Source organism: Hyposmocoma kahamanoa, unplaced genomic scaffold (assembly GCF_003589595.1).
Source record: "Hyposmocoma kahamanoa isolate Upper Pololo Valley unplaced genomic scaffold, ASM358959v1 102, whole genome shotgun sequence".
NCBI lineage: Eukaryota > Metazoa > Arthropoda > Insecta > Lepidoptera > Cosmopterigidae > Hyposmocoma > Hyposmocoma kahamanoa.
The window spans coordinates 1,723,525-1,748,722 of NW_020653337.1; the positions used below are offsets into that span (position 1 = coordinate 1,723,525).

Sequence of the window (25,198 nt, forward strand, 5' to 3'; positions counted from 1 at the left end):
TTTTTGTATTAGACCCGTCGTCCATTTATTTGTAAGTCAATGGGTTTCGCGCACTTTCCGATAACCGATTAACGTATTTGTTTCTTTTTGTTGTTAAAAATTTATTTTAATCAATTGAATGATAAAAAAAATGTATCCCTATTATGTTTCCTAATGTTAATTATTGTGTTCTAAATTTTTACGTTGGTTTTGATAAATTTAGATATACGAGATTAATAATTACTTAGTTATTATCATTGTAGTGCCCTGACAAGTTTCATGTGCTGGAATGCTATTATGTAACACCTCTGTTAATCCACATGACACAATGAATAAATGAATTATGAATTAGTTTCAGTATGCACATTTAAGCAAAATTTAAAGTCCCTTCCCTTTTAAAAAAAATCTAACTAGTTATTTTCAATCTACGTTTCAGTTGTAATGTTTATCAATTTGAGAATTCTATGAGTAGATGTACTGTCTTGTGTCAACCGTGTTAAGACTGCCATACAGTGTTACTTGTTGGGATGTGCAGATGCAGGTGGCTCAAATCCAGTCGCTGATGTCGGGCGGGGACGTGAATGGCGCGTTCCAGCTGGCGCTGTCGGCAGCGGACCTGTCGCTGGTGGTCGCTGCGTGCAGAGGGGCTGACCCCGCGCGCGTCTTCAATCCACTCTGCCAGCTCAAGCAGCACGTGCTGTTGTCGCTGGTACAGCAGCTAGCCGCCGACCTGCGCAACGACACCGACACTCTGCTCAAACACAGGTATACCGCCGCTTTTCAAAAATAGTGACCCAAAACAAAATACTGTCTGCCACGGTTTGCTAGGAGACCATTGTCTTACAAATAAATCGACGTCGGGTTCGCGCTAAAAAATGTCCGAACTTACAGGGCGTTAAAATCGTATACAGAGCGTCAATTCGTTTGTTCGACTGACAGCGCGCTTGTCAATGATGCCGTATTGTGTAGTAAAACCTTGTAAACATTACTCAACTAAAGTGAAAAAACAGGGTGGTATATCATATTTTCAGTAAGTACTACATTGGGAATGGAACCTGGCACCTCTGCGTGGCAGACTAGCATGGCAACCGTTCAGCCACAGAAGCAATTAAATTTAAAATTAATGACAGCTGGTATTCAGAATGTGTTATATTTACTTGTAAATAAGACACTAAACTTTATATTGGTTAAAATAATCGCGTGACTACATTAGGTCGGTATACAATTTGTCGTACTCGAGCACCAAATAGGCCATAGATTTTTTAAACTCTCTTTTTTTGATTTATTTATTTATAAAAATCTACCTGATGAGTTAAGTTTTTGAAATAGGCTACTATTTTAGAAAGCCAGTTATATGTTCATTAATTTATGGTTAACATAAATTAATTAAAAATAAACAATAATAATAATAACAACGCACACACTCAACATAGCCCCGCACTAGGGAAACCCTGTGTCGCGGGTGCCATGAACACACACATAGATTACTACAAATTCACCCAAGCTCACGAGAGAAATAAATGTAGGCCACACAAATATTTCTCCCGGCCCGGGAATCGAACTTCTGAGCTCTGCGTTTCAGTCCGGCATCGTAACCGTTCCGCCACAGAGGCAGTTAATTAAGCTGCCTTAAACTTGGTTTCATCTCTACACTACAGAGACACAAATATTCTTTCAAAACTTTCTGTAAACATAACTAATCGCTAACTTACAGGTACCTAGAAGAAGCGGTAATGAACTTGGACACAACGAATCCGGTGACCAGGGAGCACCTACCGGGTGTGGTTCGCGAGCTACAAAAGCAGATTATGGCGTTCCTCGCCAGCAACCCTCAGCACGCTCTGACGCGGCAGTTCAAGATGCTGCTGATGGCGACCGAGTCGCTGGTGAAGACCGTTTGACCCGGGGCTGCCACCTTACTGCCCGCCCCTCATTTGTGCCCCTGCGAGCACCACCTTCGTGCTTTTTAGCGTCTAGTCACAGTAGACACTTCTGTGATTCTCGCGTACCGGACAGTGCGATACGACACTCAGTGATTCCTCGTTTAGTGATTACGTTGTTAGTGATAAGTGATATTGCGGTTGACGTGTTATGTGCAAAAACTTTTTTGTTATAGCAAGCAATAGGTAATGTTCTAAGAAACAAGTATCCAAAAGTGCCGAAATGATTATGCGGTCTGATACGTAACTTACAGTCGGTAGTACAGACAATACCTATGTCTGGAGAATTGACAAATGAATCATACCGTCTGTACGTGTTTTGGAAATAGAGGCGAAAAAAGTGTGATAAGTAGTGCACAGGTGCAATAATCAACTCTATGCTTATAAAGATACGAGTCACTGCCTGTATTTATAAGTCAGTAAATAACAAACAAACATGTGCCTCACTTCTGTCTTAAGGTATACTCAAATGTTTAAGGATTACGCTGCACATGCTTTTTATTAAAATTACATTTATGAACACTCACAAAATGCTCACAATAAAATGTCTACATCCACCATTACAATTTTTCTAACTGTAGTTTTTCGTTGTGACTTAATGCATTAAATTAAATATTGTAAATAACACATGTGGAATAGTAATATTACCTCTGTTCATTTGCACGTTGACAAACTGGGTAGAAACACGATAAAAGAACTTTTATGAAACGGTAAGTTGTATCTTAGCAAAGATGCTAACACCAATTTCCGGTGCTGTAGGTTGATATTATTAAATGTAACAGTTATACATATAAGATAACTTTTAAATGTATAAAGTGTCGACATATGTTTACAGTAACGTGAGAAGTCAAATTGGGAGTTAGATAACATCTTTGGTCATAAGTATTGGTTAGTTTCGTAGTGTCTCATGTAAATTCTAACTGACATGACGTTTCAAAAAAGGTTATGAAAAAGACATTCCTTATCAATTGATGTAACTCCTAGTTCTGAAGCGCCGCTGCCACTGCGACGCCGCAGTTGTGGTCGCCCTTGACACCAATGCTCTACTAATGTACGATTTTAGTTGGTCCCGTAGCATGGGCTGCAGTCGCACCGCTGGTGCTGTAGTACGACGCCGCAGTTTCTGCGGCGGCAAAAGACGCCATGTGTAATCACCCTTTATGTTTGTCGAAAACGTCGATTAAAGATATTGGTAGATCGCTCAAAAGGTGGCACCGTCGTAAGAAGACCACTGATATGCCTTCATTCCTTGGTGACCACGCGAATCACTTGCAATGCGCATTTAAAAATCGCAAAATCTACATTAAAAATATTTAAAAAAGATGAAGAATCGTACTTATAGCAATTATATCATCTTAAACTTCGTTTTAGTTTAAGGGATTTTAAACGTATTTTTTCAAGTTATCTAATCTTTTATCTATCCGTTTTACTCTCGCGGGCGACGGTAATTATTGAAACGATACGGCACTTCAGCTGCGTCGTGAGCGCAACATTAAGTGTGAGGCCAGACGAGCGTAATTTGTGAGTTGTGAGTTGCGTTTTATGGATTTCGCACTTTGCGCTGCATTCGGTTTCATATAAAAGTACGGTTTGTTTCACACGACGATGCAAAATGAGTTATATATAGGGAAGGGGTCTCTTTGGTATAGGCTGCGCATGAGTATAGATGTTTCTTGCGAAAATGTTTGCTACGGAAATTAAAAAATAAGTAATTAAATAACTTAATTGATTGATATTATTAGTCTTTCCTCTGGCCTGATTGATTGTCTCATATTTGTATCTGACTTAGCAATAAAAGGTTTTACTAGGCTTAATAATTCTTGAAAAACATTTATTGGCATGTGGTAGTACTTAACAAATTGATCTGGATGTTCACATAAACTTGTGTATAATATTATGAAACTGTCACACTTTAATCGTTTCATATTGAGTGGATGTACCCAGCTTCTTTTTCTTTTTCGAACATCGTCTTCTAACGCTTCATAAATGCATACTATTTTTAATGGATCCATTACACTATTACGACACAAACACCCCGTATAAACGCTTAAAAGCAATTGAATAAAACACGTTCGTCTGGCGCTCCAACCGAATTTCGGTCGAGCGCAAAAAAAACGCAACTCACAAAATAACGCTCGTCTGTCCTCACATTAAGCGTCAAAATGATGTAACTCACATTATCCAGTAATTAATTTGTACTTTCTTTCATATTTGTACGATTCATTACACTGTACTCTTTTTTAGATATCTTGTTTCATTTGTGGATATCATTTTTATTACCCTTTCCATCATCCAAGACAAAAGGTAATATGGAGAAATTTGCACAGATTAATTATTATTATTACGACACTGTTAATAATATATTAAGATCTATATCAGAGCGAATTATATCACACGTTAGGAATACTTGCAAAATAAGCAAAGAGGTATACACTTATATAAGCAATTGTTGAAGCGAAGATAATGTGTGGGTTTGATTTATGTGGAATCGTGCATCTACCAATATATTTGATCAAAGGTTGAAAGCTACATTTTCGGGCCATTCAAGACGAGTGAATGGGTATTTACTGGACAAACATTTCATGTCTCGAGCTGTAGATATTGGCATTGTCATGACATACTTACTGAAATATGCTGCTCTGAAAAAGTCAGCGGCGTTTCAAAAAATGTTCCATTTAGTTACATAAATATGGACATCGCAAAATTGGTGTTCTGATCTGATTTTAGAATAACGCGTCTATTTGTAAATGTACGATTGATAGCTAAAACCTGACAGTAATAGTACTTGTGCTATCGGACATAGCTATTATCAGTTCATTAAAACATTATCACCTCTAAAACGTTATCAATTTAAGTAATTGAATTCGTTACCAATGTTATTAAATGAGTCATACATAACCTGTAAAAAAATTTTGCTTTTAGATGATAATTCCTATTAAACTTACTAAATTGTTTTGAGTTTTTTAAAATAAATTAAATTTTATTTGTTCTTTTTTTGTTATTGCAGAGGAATTCATTATTGCTCTTTCCTGTGATAATTGATAACTTGATAACTTTATTAAGAAAATCGACAAGTATTTTTTTTTCTTCTATTATTGTATTTCAAATGTTTCGTTGTCTTTATATGTATGTATAGTTGAGGGTTGCAAATGCCTTGACGACCTTGCAGGAACAATAGGATAGTATAAACTTATAGTTTGCTACATTATAATCTGTTCTAGAGATTTCACAGTGACCATTAGACTTAAGGTGCTTGCTCCCCCGTCAACTGTTATCATTATCATAAATGCTAATACTACTTTTTCAGACTAAATTAGTATATAAGATCTCTCTTTTGTTTTTAATTAATAAGGCATAAATGTAATAGTAATTTTGTTCTTTTTTTTAATCTCTGATTATGACCACGAAACTCGAGGCATGAATGATCAAAGCAATTTAAGAAATGTATAAAAATAAAAATTATTTGATTTATAACAAAGCTGTTTATTTTTTTAACAACTTCTATTATCATCAACCCATTAATACGCCCCACTTCTGGGCACGGGTCTCCTCTCAGGCAAGGGTATAGGCCTTAGTCCGCCAGTTGTTTTCCGAGGGTTGTGATCCTTCTTCGACGTGCAGGGAGCCCACCATAATCTTTCTAAAAACAATCTTATTTCAGTAAGCTTATTATAATATGACTCATATTCATACCGTGACGAACCTGTCAACCAAGTACTGTATTATTTAAAAAGTGATTGAAAGAACGAATGATTTCCCAATATTGTCTATTCCTTACTAAAAATAGGAAAGAGATAACGCTATGGGAACTATATAACGCTATCTCTTTCTTTTTTGATGTTCCGAATCGTCTTATCATAGTATAAATGTGTAAGTACTTAATGTTATTTACATTCAAAGAATTTTTACTGTTAAAAAAGAAAAGTATGTAATAATAAAATCTATTACAATTACATTGTTTTCAACCATTATTCCGCATTTTCATGAAGAAAAATAAATAAAACACGTGAATTCGGAACTATAGTCTAGTATCAACTGTTAGTTTCGCCAAGGTGCATATAGATGGCGCTGTCATAATTTTACGAAATATATACATCGCGTATTTTTATTTAACGAGAAATTATTTCCTACATGCTATTAAATAAAAAATAAACAGAATATTGAAGAGATATATGTAAATAAATAAGTTCAACTTAACTATTAATCATTACAAAACTGATAATAATATTGTTTCCATTGCATCCGTGTAACTATTTTGAGGGTCGTATTCCAGAACTCTACTCAAAACTCAAGTCAGGACTTGAGTATTGCAGTGAGCACTGAAAATCATACTCAAGTCCTTGCCATTAGGGTCGTATTTCCAGTGCTTGAAATCATACTCAAGTCTGCTCAAGTCCTGACTAGAGCATTGAGCAATGCTCAAGTCAGGATTGCACTGGAAACACAAGCACTGGAAATACGACCCTAATGGCAGGGACTTGAGTATGATTTCGAGTGCTTTAAACAATACTCAAATCCTGACTTAAGCATTGAGTAGAGTTCTAGAATACGACCCTGAGATTGCTAAATTTAACTTAAGAGCAATATTAGTCACGTCATAGTACGAATTGAGTGAATGAATAGTCAGAAAGCTGCCAGTAAGACATTATAGTGTTAACATTACAATAAGCTTACTTTAAGCGCGTTATGGTACGAAAAGTCAATGTAAGGTTAAAGTAATATTGTTTTAGGAGGTTGTGGTACATGTTTTTTCTTCACCGAACAGCTCATGGTAAATTTCAAATTAAATTTCGGACATGAATTCCGAGACACTCGGAAATGCGGTGCGCGCCCCAGCCCGGACTCGATTGCTTGAGAATGATTTGATATTTATTAGCTTAAAATATATTTTACAAAAGGTGGTGTAAATGGTGTAAAATATTGTAAGTTATCATATTTCACCAAAACTGGCATCCAAATTTTATTACATTACAAATCTCTTTCTTTTCTTACAAAATTTTATAAATCTGTTTTAAAATTAAATCTTTGTATTAATAATTATAACAAACTAGTAAAGTAATTTTACAAAAAAAAAGAAAATAATGTGATAAATCTTTCATAGATTTCTCATAGATGGCGCTACGACTAAAAATCCGTTGAAAAAACTAAATACAAAGACACGACGCAAGCACATAGAAAAATTCGTGAGTTCCGTAGCTTAGTTGGTATAGCGTCTGGCACGGTAAGCTAGAAGACGTCGGTTCGAATCCGGCCGGATCGAAGGAATTGTTTCTGAGCGTTCGATCTTTGTATTAATAATTAATGTAAGTAGAGTTATTAAAAACAAGTAAAAGTAAAAATATTATAATATAATAAATTCATATCATTGTACTGAAAATACCCATATAGTACTGAAAACACGCTAACAAAAGACGAAAAGATATTGTTTGTCCCAAAATTGTATCATCAAAGCACATGTGTTTATTTCCAGATTTTTTGTGTTTCTTGCGCCATTTTTGTACAATAAATTAAACACCAAATTGGCCATATATCAGTTTTGTTACATAAAGGTTAAGAAATTTCTCCATGAATTCCTTCAAAATATGTCCTACGAAGGTACAGAGAATTTATTAATTATCCCAAAATAAATGTCTAATTTAATTTAATTTTGTTGTTAGGTTTTCGCGATTGTTAGACATAAGAAATGAAACTATTTTTACCGGATTTAAATCGAGTATATTTATTTTTTCAAACAAACTAAACTTTTCGGACCCTTTACAGCTATCGCGTTTGCGTTAAGATTTGAATTTAAACCTCATGAATGATTAAGATGTAAATAAAAATCTTAATGCAAACACCTCAGTTAAGTTTGAATTATTACAAATTTACACTGAGGTCTCAGAATAAGTACACTAATCGTGTAACGAGTGTATGTAAAATATATTAATTTCTAGACGCGCGATTTGAAAACGCGGGTTAAATTTTTCATCTGAAGTAACGCTAAACTGTCTTTGTTCATTTGAGTAAGGGGCGGGGCAATTCTGACGTTACGTTTTTATCCCACAAAAAGAAGGTAGAACAATCACAAAAATAAAATAACATCTCCCGCAACACGTCACCATTTATTACGCAATAAAGCATTTCCTAAACATGAATTACAAAAATCAAATAACTTTATTGAAGCGTTCGAAATCTCTGTGTTCATTAAACGAGTACGGTGGAGTAAAAGACGCGTGTTTCGTCGACTATCAACGGTATAGCCGGTCAGTAAGCGAGTCGTCAGAGAACCCCGGCCATGATTACGAGTCAGAACCCGCGGAGAAACACAACGACGGGATTAGCGAAGAAATAGGGGTGTTGGAAAAGAAAATTGATAAATTAAGCGGTGAGTATGTTTTCCCTTTTGAAGTCCCTCTTGTCGTTGTATTATAAAGTTACGTATCTCTTGGAATTTCTTGTGATCCGTATCTGATCCACGTGGCTTATTTTGTTCCTTATCTCGCTTTTGGTGAAGCTGTCGAAGTAGTTCTTGTCTCGACACGTGAATAGGTGAGTATATTCTGAGTAACTTTGCTTATCATGAAAGAAAATACCGAAAGTAATGTTTCCAATTTTTATATTTAATGTAAGTTGCAAGAAATCGTAAATGACGTCACGGGCGAACATTCAAACAACTGTTTACAATAACAATAATAAAGAAATAATAATAATAAACTTTATTTTATCTCCACAATACAATACATGGAACACAGTCATATAGAATGATTTTTTTTTATTCGATCTTTGTTTTAATAATAATAAGAAAGTATAATAGTGATGTCTTAGAATAATAACGCATAGAAACCTAGTCCGCACACGCTAAGTGAGGCAAATTGAAGCGCTCCCAATGGGCCTACACGAGCGGGCGGGCCGTCAGTGCTCAAGGTCAACTTGCACCGCGAACAGCTCCAGAATTTTAGCTAAAAATGACGAAATATGCGGTAAATGAGTGTAAAAATACGACAGACAAACATAAAATAGACACTAACATCACATTCCACAAGGAAGTAACGCGTTTCAACTTGTATTTTTATATAAATATTCACTAAAACCGAAAATTAACCTACTACTAAAACTAGCCTACATGAATTTGATTTTAGCCTCACTTGTGACAGTTCGTTTGATATGAAACTATCATTCTATGCGTTATTATTCTAAGAGTGAAGTATTTTCATAAAAAATAGATGAATGTTCAATAAATGTTCAAACGACTGTGTCGTCGAATCTATACGTTAGTTACAAAAATGCAAGAAGACAATATTGAAGATCGAGTTCTTAGATTTTCGCGATTGTTACACATAGGAAATGAAACTATATGTTCGGATTTAACAAAAGCATATACTTTTTTTTTTCAACCAAACCAACGTCGGGCGCCGCCCTTTATTGTTTAATAATAATAATACATACATTTATTTCAGAAGTGCACCCATACTTGATAGTAACAATACCTAATCTTATCAACTACGTTAGTAACATCACATATATTAAAATAATAATAATATAACGTTTTATTTAAGAAAATCGACTTCAGAAATTCATGGTATTACATCTATTTGCCAAGTTTTATTGCAATGGAAAGAAAGAAAGAAACAACTGTTTATTACACAAGCACAGTCACGCATATAGACAAAACAACAGAGGAACAATAATAATAATAATTAAAAATTAATCTTTTAGGTCCTCGGAGAGGCGAGAATCTAAATAAATAATGATATAATAACACAAATTAATTAAAAATTAAATTAAAACAATTGATAATGCAGCACCTAATTCACTGGTGTAATCGGGACTTGCTCAGCTTTAGCCACAAACGGCTTTTTTTTGAAACCGTTTCGTGGCGCTGATTTTCAGCAAGCCCGGGGCGAGTGAGCCACTGACAACAATACAGAACTCAACAATAAATAAATAAACAGATAAGAAAACCGACATAATAGGTAGTGTACATACAACTACATACGCATGAGAAGTACTTATGATATGTAAATAACAGTAAATCAATAAAATAAACTTAAATTCTAATATATTTAAACAAATTGGATAATATATGAAATGTATCAGAATTGATCGACCCCAGGCACACTAGAAAGATGCCTATTAGAGGCCTGTCATAGACGCCATTGAGCAAAAAAAATTAACCCAGATCAAGAAATTCCCTGCATATCTCTTTTAACGTCTTATGCAGCTTTTAAAAATATAAGAGACATTCATGAAAGTACCTACTTTGTGCCCAGACTAACCAACTACCAGCACAGCCCATAGAAAAAGAAAAGCTGCAGCAGCGGCGTCCGGGCGCCCAAAACAATCCACTAGCAGCGCGTCATCATCTTCCAGTCTTAAGCGTGCTAAATGAAGTGTCTAAACCAAGCACCTTCTTAAATGAAGACTAAGTATAGGAAATTTTGTGAAGTGTCATGTTCACTCGGTCAGAGGCTCGAGGCGAGGTGCGGTTGGATAACTGCGCTGCATATATTTTCTTATTTTCTTCCCTTATCTCTTACGTATACCCAAACTGAATACTCGCTCGACTGAAGCCTGCGACTCATGTAAATGCTGAGCTGTCATTTGTATTAGGTACCGCGCTCAGAAGGCCATTGGCGCTACCGCGTACACGCATCATCAGAGATGCAACTCGCTTTCGATCATATCATCAATTTTTTAAATAAATTGTAGGACGCCTTATATTGTATCATGCTCTTGTGTTTGTTTCTTAAACATTTTTTTTTTTTTTTTTTTATTTATTTTTTATTTCTTCCAAAGAATATAATATCTATCATGAAAACATAAATTGTAATGAATGTTTGCTATTCATTTTCTAATAGGGTTTAGCGGAAAACTTCTTATTTACGAAGACGTGGTCCAAAGGATAGTTATTAAAGTAATAATTTCATAGATTTGTTCCTGGAGCAATGTCGACTATTAACGGAGCTAAAAGAAGACATTCACTATTCCAAGAGCATTATTGAGAAGTCGGAGAGCGAGCAGAACGATTTAATATCAGAGCTGCTCAAGAAAATTGTTGCTGAAGTTGGAAGGTATCAAATACTTGTTCAGTCTGTTACCATAACGCATGAAGGTGCTTTTCCACCGGCGATGCGAGACGAGATGAGACAAGACGAGCGCTTCGTCGGAGGAAATGGTCTGGATTGATGACGAGGATAGGCGAAGCGAGAATTGAAATATTTCTTGATGTAATATTGAATCATATTGTTGCCTACATAGAGTGACTTGCGATGACTATTAATATCAATCACGTGATTTGAGATTTAAAAAAAATAGCTTCCGTTAACATAATTAGTAATAGTAATTTATGAGACATGTTACTTCAGCCGCGTGTTTATAGCTAGACGAACTGAGCACTGAATCTTATCCATAATCACAGCGCGAGGACGCGATGGCAATTTTTGGTGGAAATAGGTCGGCGAGATTTCAATCCTCGTCTCGCCACATCTCGTCTCGCCTTACCGGTGGAAAACCATGAAATAAGATGTAATGAGTGTAGAGCAGAAGTACCCAAACTTTTGTTGTCTCGTGGACCACAATTATATACACATTTTTTCTGTTTTGCGTAGACTCCGTGCCTTTCTAATGATTTTTTAGGAATTCATCAACCTGAAATGTGTTTTTGACACTGACACAGTGCTGCCCTGTGTTACATTTATTTACCCATTACTTATGTATGTATAATATAGTTTATGACGATACCAATTAGGCCCACTTATCTCTAACTTTTGCAAAGTTCTTTCAAAATCAGACAAGAGCCGGTGGCAGAACAGCGACGTGGGTTCAATGATCGCGCGCGCAGCCTTCTTGACGCCATCGAGGCCAGACCGGCCTTCTGCCTTGATCACGAAATCAGGGATGCCCTTATCGACTTCCTTCAGAGTGACGTAAGTATAGCCAATGTTATTTACTCAAGACCTTTGCTTCTGTGATAGAAAACCCTTCAGAGAAACTTGCGCTCTGCAGTTACACGCACAGCTGCGGTCACATGTATTAGGTTAGATGTCTCTGCGGCTATGAAACACGGAGGGAAAGTGTTTTGCTTCATGGAGCATTCAATCAAACCGACTAAATGTAAAAAAACAGCTTGTATTTTTATGACGCCAATCGAAAAGGTCTTTTCGATTTTTGAGTTATGACAGTATTGGTTTCATGTACGACTATTGTACTTTCAACATTTAAAGCACTCTCCCTCCATGTCCTGCAGCTGTATGATACCCTGTATTATATATACTTACTTCGAAACATAAACATTGTTTTGTGAGGAATAAAACTACAGGACGAATTGAGTAAAAATCTATTCTTAGCAGTTGAAGATGAACAGATTGACTAATGACCGCTGTACCTTCTAACACGCGCCAAAAGATAAATTTACAAAATGGCCGTCTATACAGGAGCTGAAAAGCCACATGGTGACTGCCACGATGGAGTCGGTGAAAGACATGATCCGCGAAAACTTCAGCTACGAGGTGACAAGTGTTTATCTGCCGCTGCTACGGCGCTCGCAGCGGAGACTGGCTCGCAGGGTCACTAGGGTTCTAGAGGAGGGATTCTTAGAACGTGAGTCCTATGGTCCTCGAAAGATTCCATAAACTCCGAAATGCTAATAGATGGCATGATCATCGAGTTTAAACACGCAAGCGTTTCGTTAGACGCTTGTATTTACAAATTTTCATATAATTTCTAGAAGCGCTGCAAGCGCACATCTGCCGCGCGTCAGTCGTACGTCAATCGCGCTTCTGTTCCATTTAAAGCTAGTAATGACAATGGATGAACTTTGAATCGGAGATTTTATGGACAATGTGCAATTTAATTTTACCTGCTTCAGTGTAATTAGAAGTTTTTCTTCTGAAGAAGAACATTGCTTTCTAAAAGATAAAATAACTCAATTAACATGATTTTTTTTTTCATTAAAAAAAATTGGTATATTGATTATTTTCACAAAATAAAGGCTACGAAGGGAAGGAAATTCTAATACATTCCGATATTTTTTTTTTCTTCCTCCGTTTGAGCAAAATAAGTTCAAGTAACGCTACGTCTGAATAGATGTCATAACTGACTACAAGGATATGCATAAAAATTTGATCGCACTTCAGTAGCGCAACAATCGCACGACTGTATAACTAACGCACGACGGACGCGGGACTACAAGCGCCTAAGTTAAATGCGCCCTTATATTATGCACGTTTTTGTAAAATATTTACTTCCATCTTTCCTATAAAACACTCCTCTGGCGAAAGTGCCTGCTGTAGCGTCGTGATCGTCGTGGTTCAGGCTCACAAGAGCACCTTCAGCTCCGCTCCTTAAATGACTATGGTCAAGAGACTTCAGCTCGTCCTTTTATCCGGTTCCGGTGGAGCTGTCGAAGTCATCAGCGCCCGACTGCAATATCCTTCAGAAAGAATACCGTAACAAACCGGTTTGGTCTAAAAACCGCGAAGTAGTCTTTATGTATGTTTGATTTCGTAAATGTTTACGTAACCAGTGGAAGCGAACACGGCATCGTTCTCGAGCTCGGTGTATCGCATATCGCGGTCGCTAAGGCGCGCGCTAGAGAGGCATCATTGGCTGTTAGAAGAGGCTGGACCTCGCTGCAGGATGCGATTCACTCAGCTACGAAGCATTATAGAAGGGTATGTTATATCTTTTAATATAGGTGAGTCATTGTGGTTTTCAGTAAAAAAATCCAGACTTTCGATACTACTTCAAAATAGATACTTATAGGCTAGACTTTTAGGCTGTGAAAACATGATATTTTAATTTAATGAAAAATTTTTATTTTTTAATGAAAAATCATTAATGATGAAAGTTATTTTTTCGTTTTTGTAGTGGTAACAAAAAGTGTTTTCAGATAGAGAGGACCTATTTTTACTACCGTTCTTCAGATTACATTAAGCTTCACTCTTGCCATGTCCATGTAACCATAATAAAAAAAATATTGTTGGTGAAGCAGATTTTTTTAATTTAGCATTTTTTAATATTAAGAGAAAATAATTTTTTATTTTCCTTCATTTGGTTCTCATTGTTAACTTACTATACCTACCAGAACAATCACTTCGTAAGGTATAACACAAAAGCACATAGAACATATTAATTATCACAGGTAACTTTAATTTTAAACTATATATATATTAGGTAACTTTAATTTAATTTATAACTTGACTTTGATTTATGATTTTAATAAAATGCTAAATGTGTTTTCTTTCTTCTTTACAATGATATTAATTTGTGAACTTTGTTTCAACAGAGTGCTACAAAAAGAAGTGCAGCAGTGGCAAAGCGAAGCCCTGAGCACTGTTTGCGTGCCTGCCGTGCAGGACGTCCCGGATTGGATGGAAGTGGAAGAGCCCGCGCCGCAGTTCGAGTTCCCGCTCAGTCCCCCGCAACCCGCGGACCCTGAACGGTCCATAATAGATCAATTGGTGAGGTTATGGGCTTATCTGTTTCTTGTATCTCAAAATTTAATAATAAATTGTAGAATTAGTCAAAATTATGTGTAATGGCATGTAATAAATACACAACTAACTATAACAATACGTAGTTTTTCCATGTGTTTGTTGCAGATCTTTGTTTCGGTTTTTAACGACTTTTGCCGTAGCCTATCTATGAGAAATCTATGAAAGTTTTTCTTCACTCAGGGGTACCTTTACAGCTACCAGCCGCTGACTAGAGATGTTATATAATAATTGTAATTAAGTTTTATTGAATGTCAAGATGTGTCACCACATAGATATTCAATAGTTTTTTTTGTGAAATTACTTCACTATCTTGTTATAATTATTAAACCAATAATGAACACTTAAAAAATTCACTTCGCTCCGACTGGATTCAATCCAACGTCCCCTGGCAAACCGTGCAAAACGCTATGCCAACTAAGCCATGGAACGAGAAGGTAGAATTAGTCAAAATTATGTGTAAAGGCATGTAGTAAATACATGTAACAATGATAGTCATGGTAAATAATAACGCACACATTAAATAATAACGCACACACTCAACATAGGTAGCTAAATATTTAGTAACTATCAGTACCGTATGATTATTATTATTATTATATTAATGTGACAGACGACCACCACACCACATTGATTATTGATTGGTCTCAAATTATGAAATTCCTTGTATTATGGGCACTATGGACTCTACCTAGAATGTAGACAGGGATCAATTTACAAAAATTCGTTTCACAAATTGGTTTTACCCGAAATCGAACTTGATTACTTCCTCATCTACAACAACAACTTAAACAAAAAAAACTTAATTACAATTATTATTAAAGCGACATCTTTAGTCGGCTGCTGGTAGCTGTTAAGGCACCTGGCTGAGTGAAAAAATATATTTCTCACAGATGGCGCCACGGCACGTCGTTAGAAAACCAAAATTAAAGATCTACAACAAGCATAAGAAAAATTCGTAAGGACAGCTGGTTCGTTTCGTGGCTTAGTTGGCATAAGCGTCTGGCACGGTTTACTGGAAGACGTTAGTTCGAATCTAGCCGGCTCGAAGGAATTTATTCAAGTGTTCGGTCTTTGTATTAATAATTATACCAAACTAGTGGAGTCTGGCCAATCGTTATGTACGGCAGCGAGGCATAATGGACCATCAAAGAAGAAACCAGATGCGTCTCGACGCATTCGAGTTGTGGTGTTACCGCCGCATGGTACAGAAAGTCAAGAACGAGACGGTACTCCTGCGCATTAATACCTCACGTCAGCTGATACGGACCATCAACAAGCGCAAAATAACACATGTCAGTATATATACCGACTCTATATCTGTATCGATACCGACTGCTCCAACTTATAATGATGGGAAGGGTTGAAGGCAAGAGACGCGCTGGAAGACGTAAAAGTCATGGTTACACAACATGAGGGAGTGGACCGGAGTCACGAGCGCTGAACAACTGTTTCGTTTGGCCATGGACAGGGTCAAATTTTCCATATGGACGGCCAACCTCCAGTAGTGGAAAGGCATTTTAAAAAGTGAAAAAAAATTGAATATCGTTGTGGTGAAACATCCTAACTTTCAGTAAATTTAAATAAAATCAATAGTAATTTTGAATTTAAACTATTAATTTCTTCCTATCAGATGAAAACAGCAGAGATTAATAAGCAAATCGAAGATGGCGATGTAAACGGATCGTTCGAGCGCGCTTTGTCCGCCGGCGATTTGTCGCTGGTGGTGGCGGCGTGTCGCGCAGCAGACCCGGCACAAGTCTTCACACCCTGTCGTCTGACACAGACTGTGCTTCTTTCACTTGCGCAGCAGCTTGCCACGGACATGGTCCACGAGACACAACTCAAGTGCAGGTTAACAATTAAGTTACAGAGGCGAGCACAGTGGCGTAGCGTGGGCAATATTGCAATGTACTAGTAAAAATTACTTTTATTTAAAATTAGAAAATAATTTCCCATATTTGAGAAAACGATATCCTGAAAAACATAAAGGTGGCGATGTCAGGCGAACATAAAAACACAAATGAGCCGAGCCTGCCCCAACGAACTACGTTTCTAATCGTGAAAATAGAGGGGGCAGGAAATTTAAGGTTGGCCCCAGCTGAAATCGACGCTACGCCACTGGGCGAACAGTACCATAAAAATCGGATGAGAGGTGGTTTGAATTTAATACATTGTCAGCTATCGAAATCATTATTGTTTACATATAATTCTTTCCCTCAGATATCTCGAAGAAACGTTAATAAACTTGGACCCGGTACACCCAGCTACGTGTACCTATCTGCCTCTCGTCGTTAGTGAGATTCGAAAGCACCTTAACAACTTTCTCGCCAAGTTTCCAAGCCATGTCGCTCGCCGCAGAATCACACTGATTGTGATGGCGGCCAATAATCTTTTAAAATAATTAAAAATAATCTTGTTATTATTTTTTGTTGATTTCTTAAAATAATAAAATCTATTATTTTATTATGGGTGCATGGTGTATGTCATTTCCATCCCTACCTACCGGCAAAATTATGAAAAAAGTTTTATGAGCCTGTTCTCTATTACGTCACATAATTATTAATACTAGGCGATTTGTGATTGGTGGATTAGACATTAAATTGATATCCCTTCCACTAATAAGCCAATCGATGATAAGAAGAATAATTAGACGTCACATTGAAAACTGGCTTAGTTGTCAATTGCCTTCTGTCATTGTAGTTCTGTCATTCAGTTTATTTATAATATTTTTATTGTACAAATTATAATACGAGAATAGAATGAAATTTGCATTATAAAGCCGTCGACTGAAGTCTGCTTGTGAACCGAACAGTATTAGTGTCGCGTTAGAGGTGTTACTAAAATGGCTTCTCAGTATTGGTTTTCGTTGATGCTGCTCGTTAGCCACGAGCTGCTGCACTGCGCTTCAGCGGCGGTACATCAACACAGCGTGGACACGACCGAGCGGGAGTCGGACGGCAGTTTCCGCGCGCGAGACGCTGGCCACTACGACGACGAGGCGCGTCACAATGTTGAATTCGACCACGAGGCCATTTTAGGTGCCCCACTTTGTTTACATCTCTTTGTTTGGATGTTATACGACGCGAGTGCGCCGGCCGGGTATCGCAATGCTCAGTCGTTGATAAGAAATGCAATAGCGCAACAGTGTGCGATGTCCGTGAAAGTCGCACTGGCGGTGTTGGTGCCGGTTTTTATTGTGGTCACGTATTACTGTTCCATAGGAAGCGTGAAAGAGGCGGAAGAGTTCGATAAGCTGACCCCAGAAGAGTCGCGTGCGAAGCTGTCGTTGCTGCTGCCCAAAATGGACATCAACGGAGACAAGCACTTGGACCCAACAGAACTTAAAAAGTGGATTCTTAAATCATTTCAGTGAGTAACAATCAATTTCTAGTTTCTGCTACTGTAGTGTTGTGTAAGTGGCTAATGAGCAGTTGAAACTCAACAACGATAGACATTTTACGGTGCATGTTTACAGCATGGCCTTATCAGTAATTAATCAATTAAAAGTTGCGAAAAGAATAACTTTTCCACTACTGTAATTGAAAAAGAACATAAACTACAAGAAATAATTTAGACTAAACATGATCCTAGATTCTGAGTTATTAATTTCATTATGTAGAACATACGAAAGAATGTACACAACAAATTGAAAAAAGAAACTAGTGTTTCTATACTAAAAATTTCATTTTTAACGGTCATTTTCAATTTTTTTTTACATCACAATGTAGCTCTTTATGCCTAAGACAATGGCATTTTAATTATTCATTTAATTTTTGAAACCTACATAAAAACCTATTTTCAGCTGTAGCTTCAGTTGAATGAGATTCTTTTATGTATGTGTACATGATAAGTCAAGACCAACATTTAACATAACGATAACTCAAATTTTGTAGAATTTGCATTTGTAACAATAATTTAAATTAATTCAGAATTAAGAAAATAATACAAAAAGTAATAATCATATATTTTATAATGTACGGTGATAACTTGTAGTAAAGAAGTCATTAATGTAATGTTTGAAAATGAAAAAAGTAATTGCAAGTGAAAAGTTCTAATTTTTAAGTTACCATAGTGTTCATTGCTGGTGTTGAAATTACATTGTCTGTTTTAAAATGTTTTTAACCGACTTCAAAAAAAGGGGGAGGTTCAATTGAACTGTTTTTTTTATGTATTGTATGTATTATTATGCAATAACATATGTAAACAGATTTTGGTGATTCTTTTTTGTTGGAAAAAGGGTACTACAGAAGTGGTTCCCTTTAAGTTTGAAAAAAATATTCCAACTCTAAGGGTGGCAAACTAGGGGATGAATGACTTTCGAGGTCGGTTTTTTTAGTACTTTGTACTGAGATTATTTGTTTTACTTTTAATTTTATTAAATTCTTTCTTTTTCTATTGTAACTATCCAATGTTATCAAGTTTGTAAATACACTACTACAAAGTACTACTGTAATGTTTACACAATCCTACAAGATATATATATGTAAATCCCACTGTTCAAAAGTCTCCTCTGAGGTCATTGCATTACAGTTTTTGATCTCAAAGGAGACCAGTGAACATATATTCATAATTATACCTCAATAATATTACAGTAAGTTGCAGTAAGTTTCCAGTTTTTTTTAAAATAAATTTTATGTATAATTATAGAATGTAGAAGCATTTATTATTATTATTATAAGCGTGGCTTGAAGGCTCATGCCATAAAATCTGTCAGAGCCAGGAAAGTCCTTCAGTTCTTCAATGCTGTGGGCCTTGGCTCTGCACTGTAATTAGTGGTGATCACAATAAATATTTGACCATTGACTCATCAGTCAATGGTCGCGCTGATCAAGGGATGCATAGGTCCTGAATGCAGCCACCCTAACAATAATACAGGCTGGCCTATTCAATGTCTGAACACCAGGTATACCAGAAAAAAGCTAAAAACAGAAAACAAGCTACATCGTTTACCACTAATTACAACTTATTTTTTTGCTCCTGTCTTAACATCCCATTTTTCTTTTTTTTTTTGGACACGCATTAGGGAAACCCTGTACCGCGGGTGCCATGGATACACATAGACAACCACAAATAACACCCAAACTCACGAGAGAAATAAATATAGGCAATACAAATATTTCTCCCAGCCCACTATATTTTTATTTTTTTATTAGCTACTGCCATTCTCTCAATATATCTCGCTTTTTATGTCGCTGTCACGCAAGTCGCGCCCTATCGTGCCAGCCCTACAGGATTCGAACCCGGTACCCATGGCGGACCAGCATAATAACCGTAAGGCCATGGGGGCACTTATGTTCACTTAGAGAAGTACAGATACGTCTCATCTACGTCTTGGCAGAATTTATTGTGCCTGCTTTTACTTAGCTTAAACTTGTTCATATTCAAACCATTACCATGACAACCCTGGTTAGCTTTCCGAAGCTGTACCTGCATATTATCAGGTCTTCTGTGGTACAAAAACAATCTACAAATAGCAACTTTCATATCTTCCTGGGATCGTTTAAGTGTCTTCACACTTTAATGTCAAGATAAACCAAATTATAACAATTTTATTGTACAATAAATATGATTAATTTTCTTCAATGCAATGAATTATATCAAAATGTATCTTATTATATTTGCACAGACTAATTTACAATTATTTAAAGTTAATATGAAATATTCTCATCATTTTCAAAATGGTTCATGATACCATTGTATAATACAGGAACCTCTCAAGAGAGGAAGCCCAAGAAAGGTTGAAAGACTCGGACACAAACAATGATCAAATACTGACATGGGCGGAGTATCTACAGGACACATTTGGTGTTGACACTGATGAAGAACTCAGCGCAGAGGACATGGGAGACAGTGGCATGGTAAATCTAAACTATGTACAGAGATTTATATATTAAAGATAAAGATGCTTGAACGGCTCGGGCCGTATTTCAAAATGCATGTGAAATTGCATGTCTACAATCACACTTGGAGTTATAATGTATACAGGGGTATTTTTAAAATAAAATATTAACAGCTTAGCAGGTCTGTATTACTAGCATTATAAACAACAACTTTTATTCCATTATTTTTAGGCTCAATTCATGTTGCGGCGGAACGGAATGGAAGTGAATTTTTGTAGCGATATTGTACAGAGCATAATTAACTTTATGGTCAAATGTGTAACGTAGAAACTAGATACGAGTCAAAGTCTTCCATGGAGTGTGCGAGAATTCCGCAGAAAATTTTGGCTCGTATCTAGTTTGTACACAATTAACCATAAAGTCCATTATGCTACGTACAATATCGTTACAAAAATTCGCTTCCATTCCGTTCCGCCGTAATATAAATTGAGCCTAAATAATTCATCAGATTTCATGTTCATACAAAAATAAAAATATTTAAATAGATCTAAACGGTGATAATTCTGCGTGGTAACAAAAGTAAATACTGTGTAAATACAAGTCCGATGCAAAATGCGGGAGCGGGGTGGGGAACATCGGAGAGACACTTACACATTTGAACTTACTACCAATTTCAGATGTAAAAAATGTCAAATAGTACAAAAAAGCTTTATTGCTTCGACCACATAGAGGCGACAGTGCGTCCGGGCGCGGGAAATACCTCGCCTTAAGTTTCTATATGCGTTCGACCAAATTTTCTTTTGCGTTGCTTGCGTAACTCTAATAAAAGCAGGAAATTGTCTTGATCTTTATTCGGCTGCTTTTGATGTCATACTTGCCGCCTTCGTGTCCTGGTAAGCATTCGCTTTCGGATCCTTTTTCTTTTTTTCCCGCTGAAACGCGTTTGTGAGACTGATCTTTCGTAAATGAAATGAAATGAAATCTTTTATTTCAGGCAATGAAATGCCCATAGACAAAGTGTTAGTAAACAACTAAAACTTAGACTATTGTTAGTACATACAGCACAAATTAACCTAACCTTATTTTATATACAAAAGAACCGATTTGATTTGCCCAATCCAATACCATAGGATTGGGCAATCAAATCTGCCTGCAATCGTTTTCAGGATGCTGTTGGGACTCTTTCTGACACGAGTCAAGAGGGAGACGATCTTTTTCCTCATCAAAAAACTCATGAAACAAAAGTTGTTGTTAATGGTGTTGTTTTGGTAATATTGTATTGCGAGGTTGTTATTATTTTACAAATTATCGTGTATAGGATGTATATAGTACATTTCTGTTAGAATTAACATGTATCGTTGTCAATATTTATAAAGGGCAAGAAGAAAAGCGGTTTAAAAAATGTAAAACGAAAACTGACTGATGTAAGTTTATTTAACGTGTGAGGTCCTACTGCCGCGCGTAAGCAACATTATTCAAACAAGTGTAATTATTTGGGTGTGTTTTTATATTTGTTGAAAGGAATCGGACGTAAATTTAAAGAAGCTTGTTTTATCCATCCAATCCGAACTACCCACCGACTATCCGACAAAAAAAAAAGTGGAATGAAACTCAATTGTACAGATAAATTAAGCTCTTTTAACTTGGTAGTGTGGTCACTGTGTTTGGTAATGCAATTTTTTTTGTTATAAGCACATAACAAGCACAAACATTTTGAATGAGCACGAGCACTGTGAGAAAAACCACAAAACAAAATTTGTTTGCGATGCAGAAAAAATGGCGGTTTTTTTGTAATTACAGTTTTTACACAAATTAATTTTTATTTTAAGTATATTACGTTTTGAGTTTCTTAATTATTTGTTACCATTTTAAGGTGATGGTTCTATAGCTAATACTCAATAAATAAATACACGCAATGCACTTTTCTGCGAATTGTATAAAAAAAAACTGAACTTAATTTTTCTGCGCACGTCGTTCTGCGAAAAGATAGGCTGCTATACAAAAGGTGTCTGACGAAAATGTTCACAATGGATATTTGACATGCAATCCCAGGATATGATGTCCATTATTTCTTAACCATTAAAAGCTGACGAAAAATTTCAGCGTTCAACGTGCTTCATGGTCCTTTGTAACTGAGTCAAAGAGCCATTTGATTATCATATTATTAAATTTGTAGCGTGTCAACCCCATCTAACGCGCCCTGATCGTACTCGTAAGCATCTACGACAACCCATCCCTTGGTGATATAATTAATTCGTTTTTTTAAATATAGATGGGGCCGCTCGCCATCGACCTAGTTTTGCCAAAATATTACCTTTTCCATGACTAAATATAGTAATAATCAAATGACTTAGGGACTCACCACATGTATTCACACGGGATCGCAATAAGCCGGAATGAAAAATTCCGCTCGCCGACGCGAAACACACAACGTCATTCTCGCTTTTATTTTTTTATTACATGGACATATGGACATGTCATATGACATATGTCATGGACATTTTTTTCTGACTGGCTTAATGCATTCCGTGTCGATTAGGGTGGTGGCTCCTTTAAGCACGATTACCGACCCTCACCCCCGCGCGTAGTAAATGTTTGTTCCAGATAGGTAAGTTTTTAAGTGTACGCGTCTTTCTCCTATTTTAGTTCTTGTTTAAAGTATGTACTTTTACGTTTGTACGTTCTTTACCAACTTAATTTTATTTAGCATGGTTAATTTTACATACACTGTATTGTATGTCAAATAATTTTGTTTTTTATTTACAAAATCGATGATGAGATTTCATTGCTCACTAAGACTAGTGGGATATTGAATTTCGGATTTGTTTGCTTAAATTGTAAGTGTACATATTTGACGTTATTTTTATCGATATATAGTTCGAGGACGAGTTAACGAGTAACTTCCCGCCAGATCACAAATTGGTGAGCTTAAAATATTGATTGTACCTATTATTTCCATCGTGTTCATAGGGTCACTATTCTATCCATTAGGACTTTTTCTGGGATTTTTAATTTTAGTTACGGGATTCGGATTTTTAATTGTCACTTTTTTAAATTGAACACTGTCGTTCCTTTATCTGACTTATTGCTGTAACTGGCATTTGGTGAATTTCTAGTAATATACGTTTTGTTTTTTTTTAATCGGTTCACAAAACTGGGTAAAAATAAGGTAAAATTAAAGGTATTTGGTTAACACACGAGAACAATGTGCCCTACTAGATGTGAACACAACATTCCAATAAAAAAAATGGCACAAATATTAATTAAATGACAGTAATTAAAAATTTGTATCTAATATTTTGAGAAAACATGTAACAAACCCTGTAGTGCAGTCAACACATATGGTTTAACACTACACATCATGACCTGGTTTCAATTACTTAACAATGAGTGTATGAATATAAAAAAAATAGTAGTAGTTCGTAGTAGAATATATAAAAAGGTGCATGACGATTAGTGGAGAAAGTATGCTTATGAAAGCTGTGTAAAACCATAATACTTATAATAAAACAAATAGTATTAGTCCGTGCAAAAGCAGCGCGGCTTGTACGTGTACACAGTCGGCATAATCTCGAGGTACACTCGCGTTGCATAGCGCACGCACCATTCATCGTAGAATTGAAGTGTCACTCGAGTGTTTAAAAAATTATGTTAAGTAGTTGATGTATTTATGGCTATTTGAACAAGACTCCCCAAATTCAGAATTATTCAGCATTTTATTTCTATTTAATAATTATACTACCATAATCGGTAATTATAAGGTATATATGGTATATTATGTATTTAATATGGGTATACACCTGTCAGAATTATTATGTTATTACACATAGATAAACCTATCTTTTTCAGATCGATTGCAAACAAACTAACGATTCGATCGTGACTATTGGGATTTGTAAAGAACCCGAAACTTTAATTTGTTTGAAAATACGAATGGAATCCATTTAGGTCCGAAAAAAAATTGTTTCATTTCCGATATAAGAAAACATTTATAATTTTTGCATGGCATATTACAGGACACGCTGTAATTTCCGTAAATTACAAATATTTGTATTTTAAAATGTTCATAGAAAGTGAAATAGGTTCACGGAGGATGCCCGTGAGCTTTGCAGCCTATAGTACCTTTACTTCTACCTTCTTTTCTCGCGTATACTTTCTTCTCTTTCTGACAAACCCACTGGTGGGTATATGCCACGATCTTGCGCTGGTGTCACCCAACTACAGCCTATAACGTCTACCTATCTCGTTGCAGGACGTGACACGGTTCTCTTACCATTTCTTGGCCACTATTCGGTTGTCTCGTTATACCATCTCTCTTTACTACACCTCCCTATGCCAATTGCTCCATTTTAGCTCTATAATCTGATTGCCTATTTCTTGGATTGGCCTTGGAATCTGTTTGAGCCGGCCAAAAAAAGGTTTATGTAAAAAGACGTTGTGCGTTGTGTGCGACTTCAACTTTTTGTGACCGGCTTAATGCTATTTCGTATAGATGAGTGTGATTTTTCCCTTAATTACGTTTTCTTCTTCGTCTTTTTTGTTAGTGCTATTTAAATCGAACTTCATTTATATTTAAACAATCCAATAGAAAAATAATTGAAAATCCTTTTGTTTCAGCTAGGGAATGATAAAAAGGTATATTGTGTTACGTTTTTTAATTCTTTTCTGTCTTCTTTGCTGTGTTGTGGGGAGTAGTTGGTATGGTAGGTAGGTTGATATGGGTTGGTTGGTATGGTCGTATTTATAAAGAAGACGACAGACGAATTTTAGATCTGGCCCTATACTCTCGTTGTGCGTTCGTCATCCGTCCATAGCAATTACTGTCAAATAAGTAATACTCGACTAAATGAAAAGAGACATGATGCGAATGAAGCTTCATACTTCACATTGTGTTTTAACTTCCTCAAGTATTACTTATTTCACAGTAATTGTTGCGGACGGATGTCGATAGGAGAATGAGAGT

General features: G+C 36.2%; 3 protein-coding genes across 11 annotated transcripts in view; all 3 read left to right on the top strand.

Annotated features, from left to right (window-relative positions):
- Positions 1-5,149, top strand: part of LOC113232707 (enhancer of mRNA-decapping protein 4) — a 34,325-nt gene extending 29,176 nt beyond the window's left edge. The window contains exons 11-12 of the mRNA XM_026467488.1: positions 493-744; positions 1,694-5,149. Of these exons, the coding sequence (XP_026323273.1) occupies positions 493-744; positions 1,694-1,880 (439 nt within the window). The 3' untranslated portion in view covers positions 1,881-5,149. The remainder of the gene's footprint in view (positions 1-492; positions 745-1,693) is intronic.
- A 2,857-nt stretch (positions 5,150-8,006) lies between these two features.
- On the top strand, positions 8,007-16,796 carry LOC113236705 (enhancer of mRNA-decapping protein 4-like). Its single transcript, XM_026472868.1, has 8 exons — positions 8,007-8,283; positions 10,828-10,969; positions 11,689-11,824; positions 12,332-12,497; positions 13,423-13,570; positions 14,185-14,359; positions 16,026-16,246; positions 16,616-16,796. Exons 1-8 carry the CDS (start codon positions 8,049-8,051, stop codon positions 16,794-16,796), a joined length of 1,404 nt encoding a protein of 467 aa, XP_026328653.1. The 5' UTR covers positions 8,007-8,048.
- Positions 16,797-17,083: 287 nt separating this feature from the next.
- LOC113232407 (reticulocalbin-2) overlaps positions 17,084-25,198 on the top strand; it is a 28,363-nt gene continuing 20,248 nt past the window's right edge. For 4 of the 9 annotated variants that reach the window (XM_026467136.1, XM_026467127.1, XM_026467145.1 and 1 more), the window contains exons 1-5: positions 17,084-17,764; positions 18,988-18,996; positions 20,103-20,253; positions 23,113-23,157; positions 24,853-24,870. In XM_026467136.1, the coding sequence (XP_026322921.1) occupies positions 17,238-17,764; positions 18,988-18,996; positions 20,103-20,253; positions 23,113-23,157; positions 24,853-24,870 (750 nt within the window). In that variant the 5' untranslated portion in view covers positions 17,084-17,237. The remainder of the gene's footprint in view (positions 17,765-18,987; positions 18,997-20,102; positions 20,254-23,112; positions 23,158-24,852; positions 24,871-25,198) is intronic. The other 5 variants (XM_026467171.1, XM_026467180.1, XM_026467153.1 and 2 more) reach the window with 5 other exon arrangements.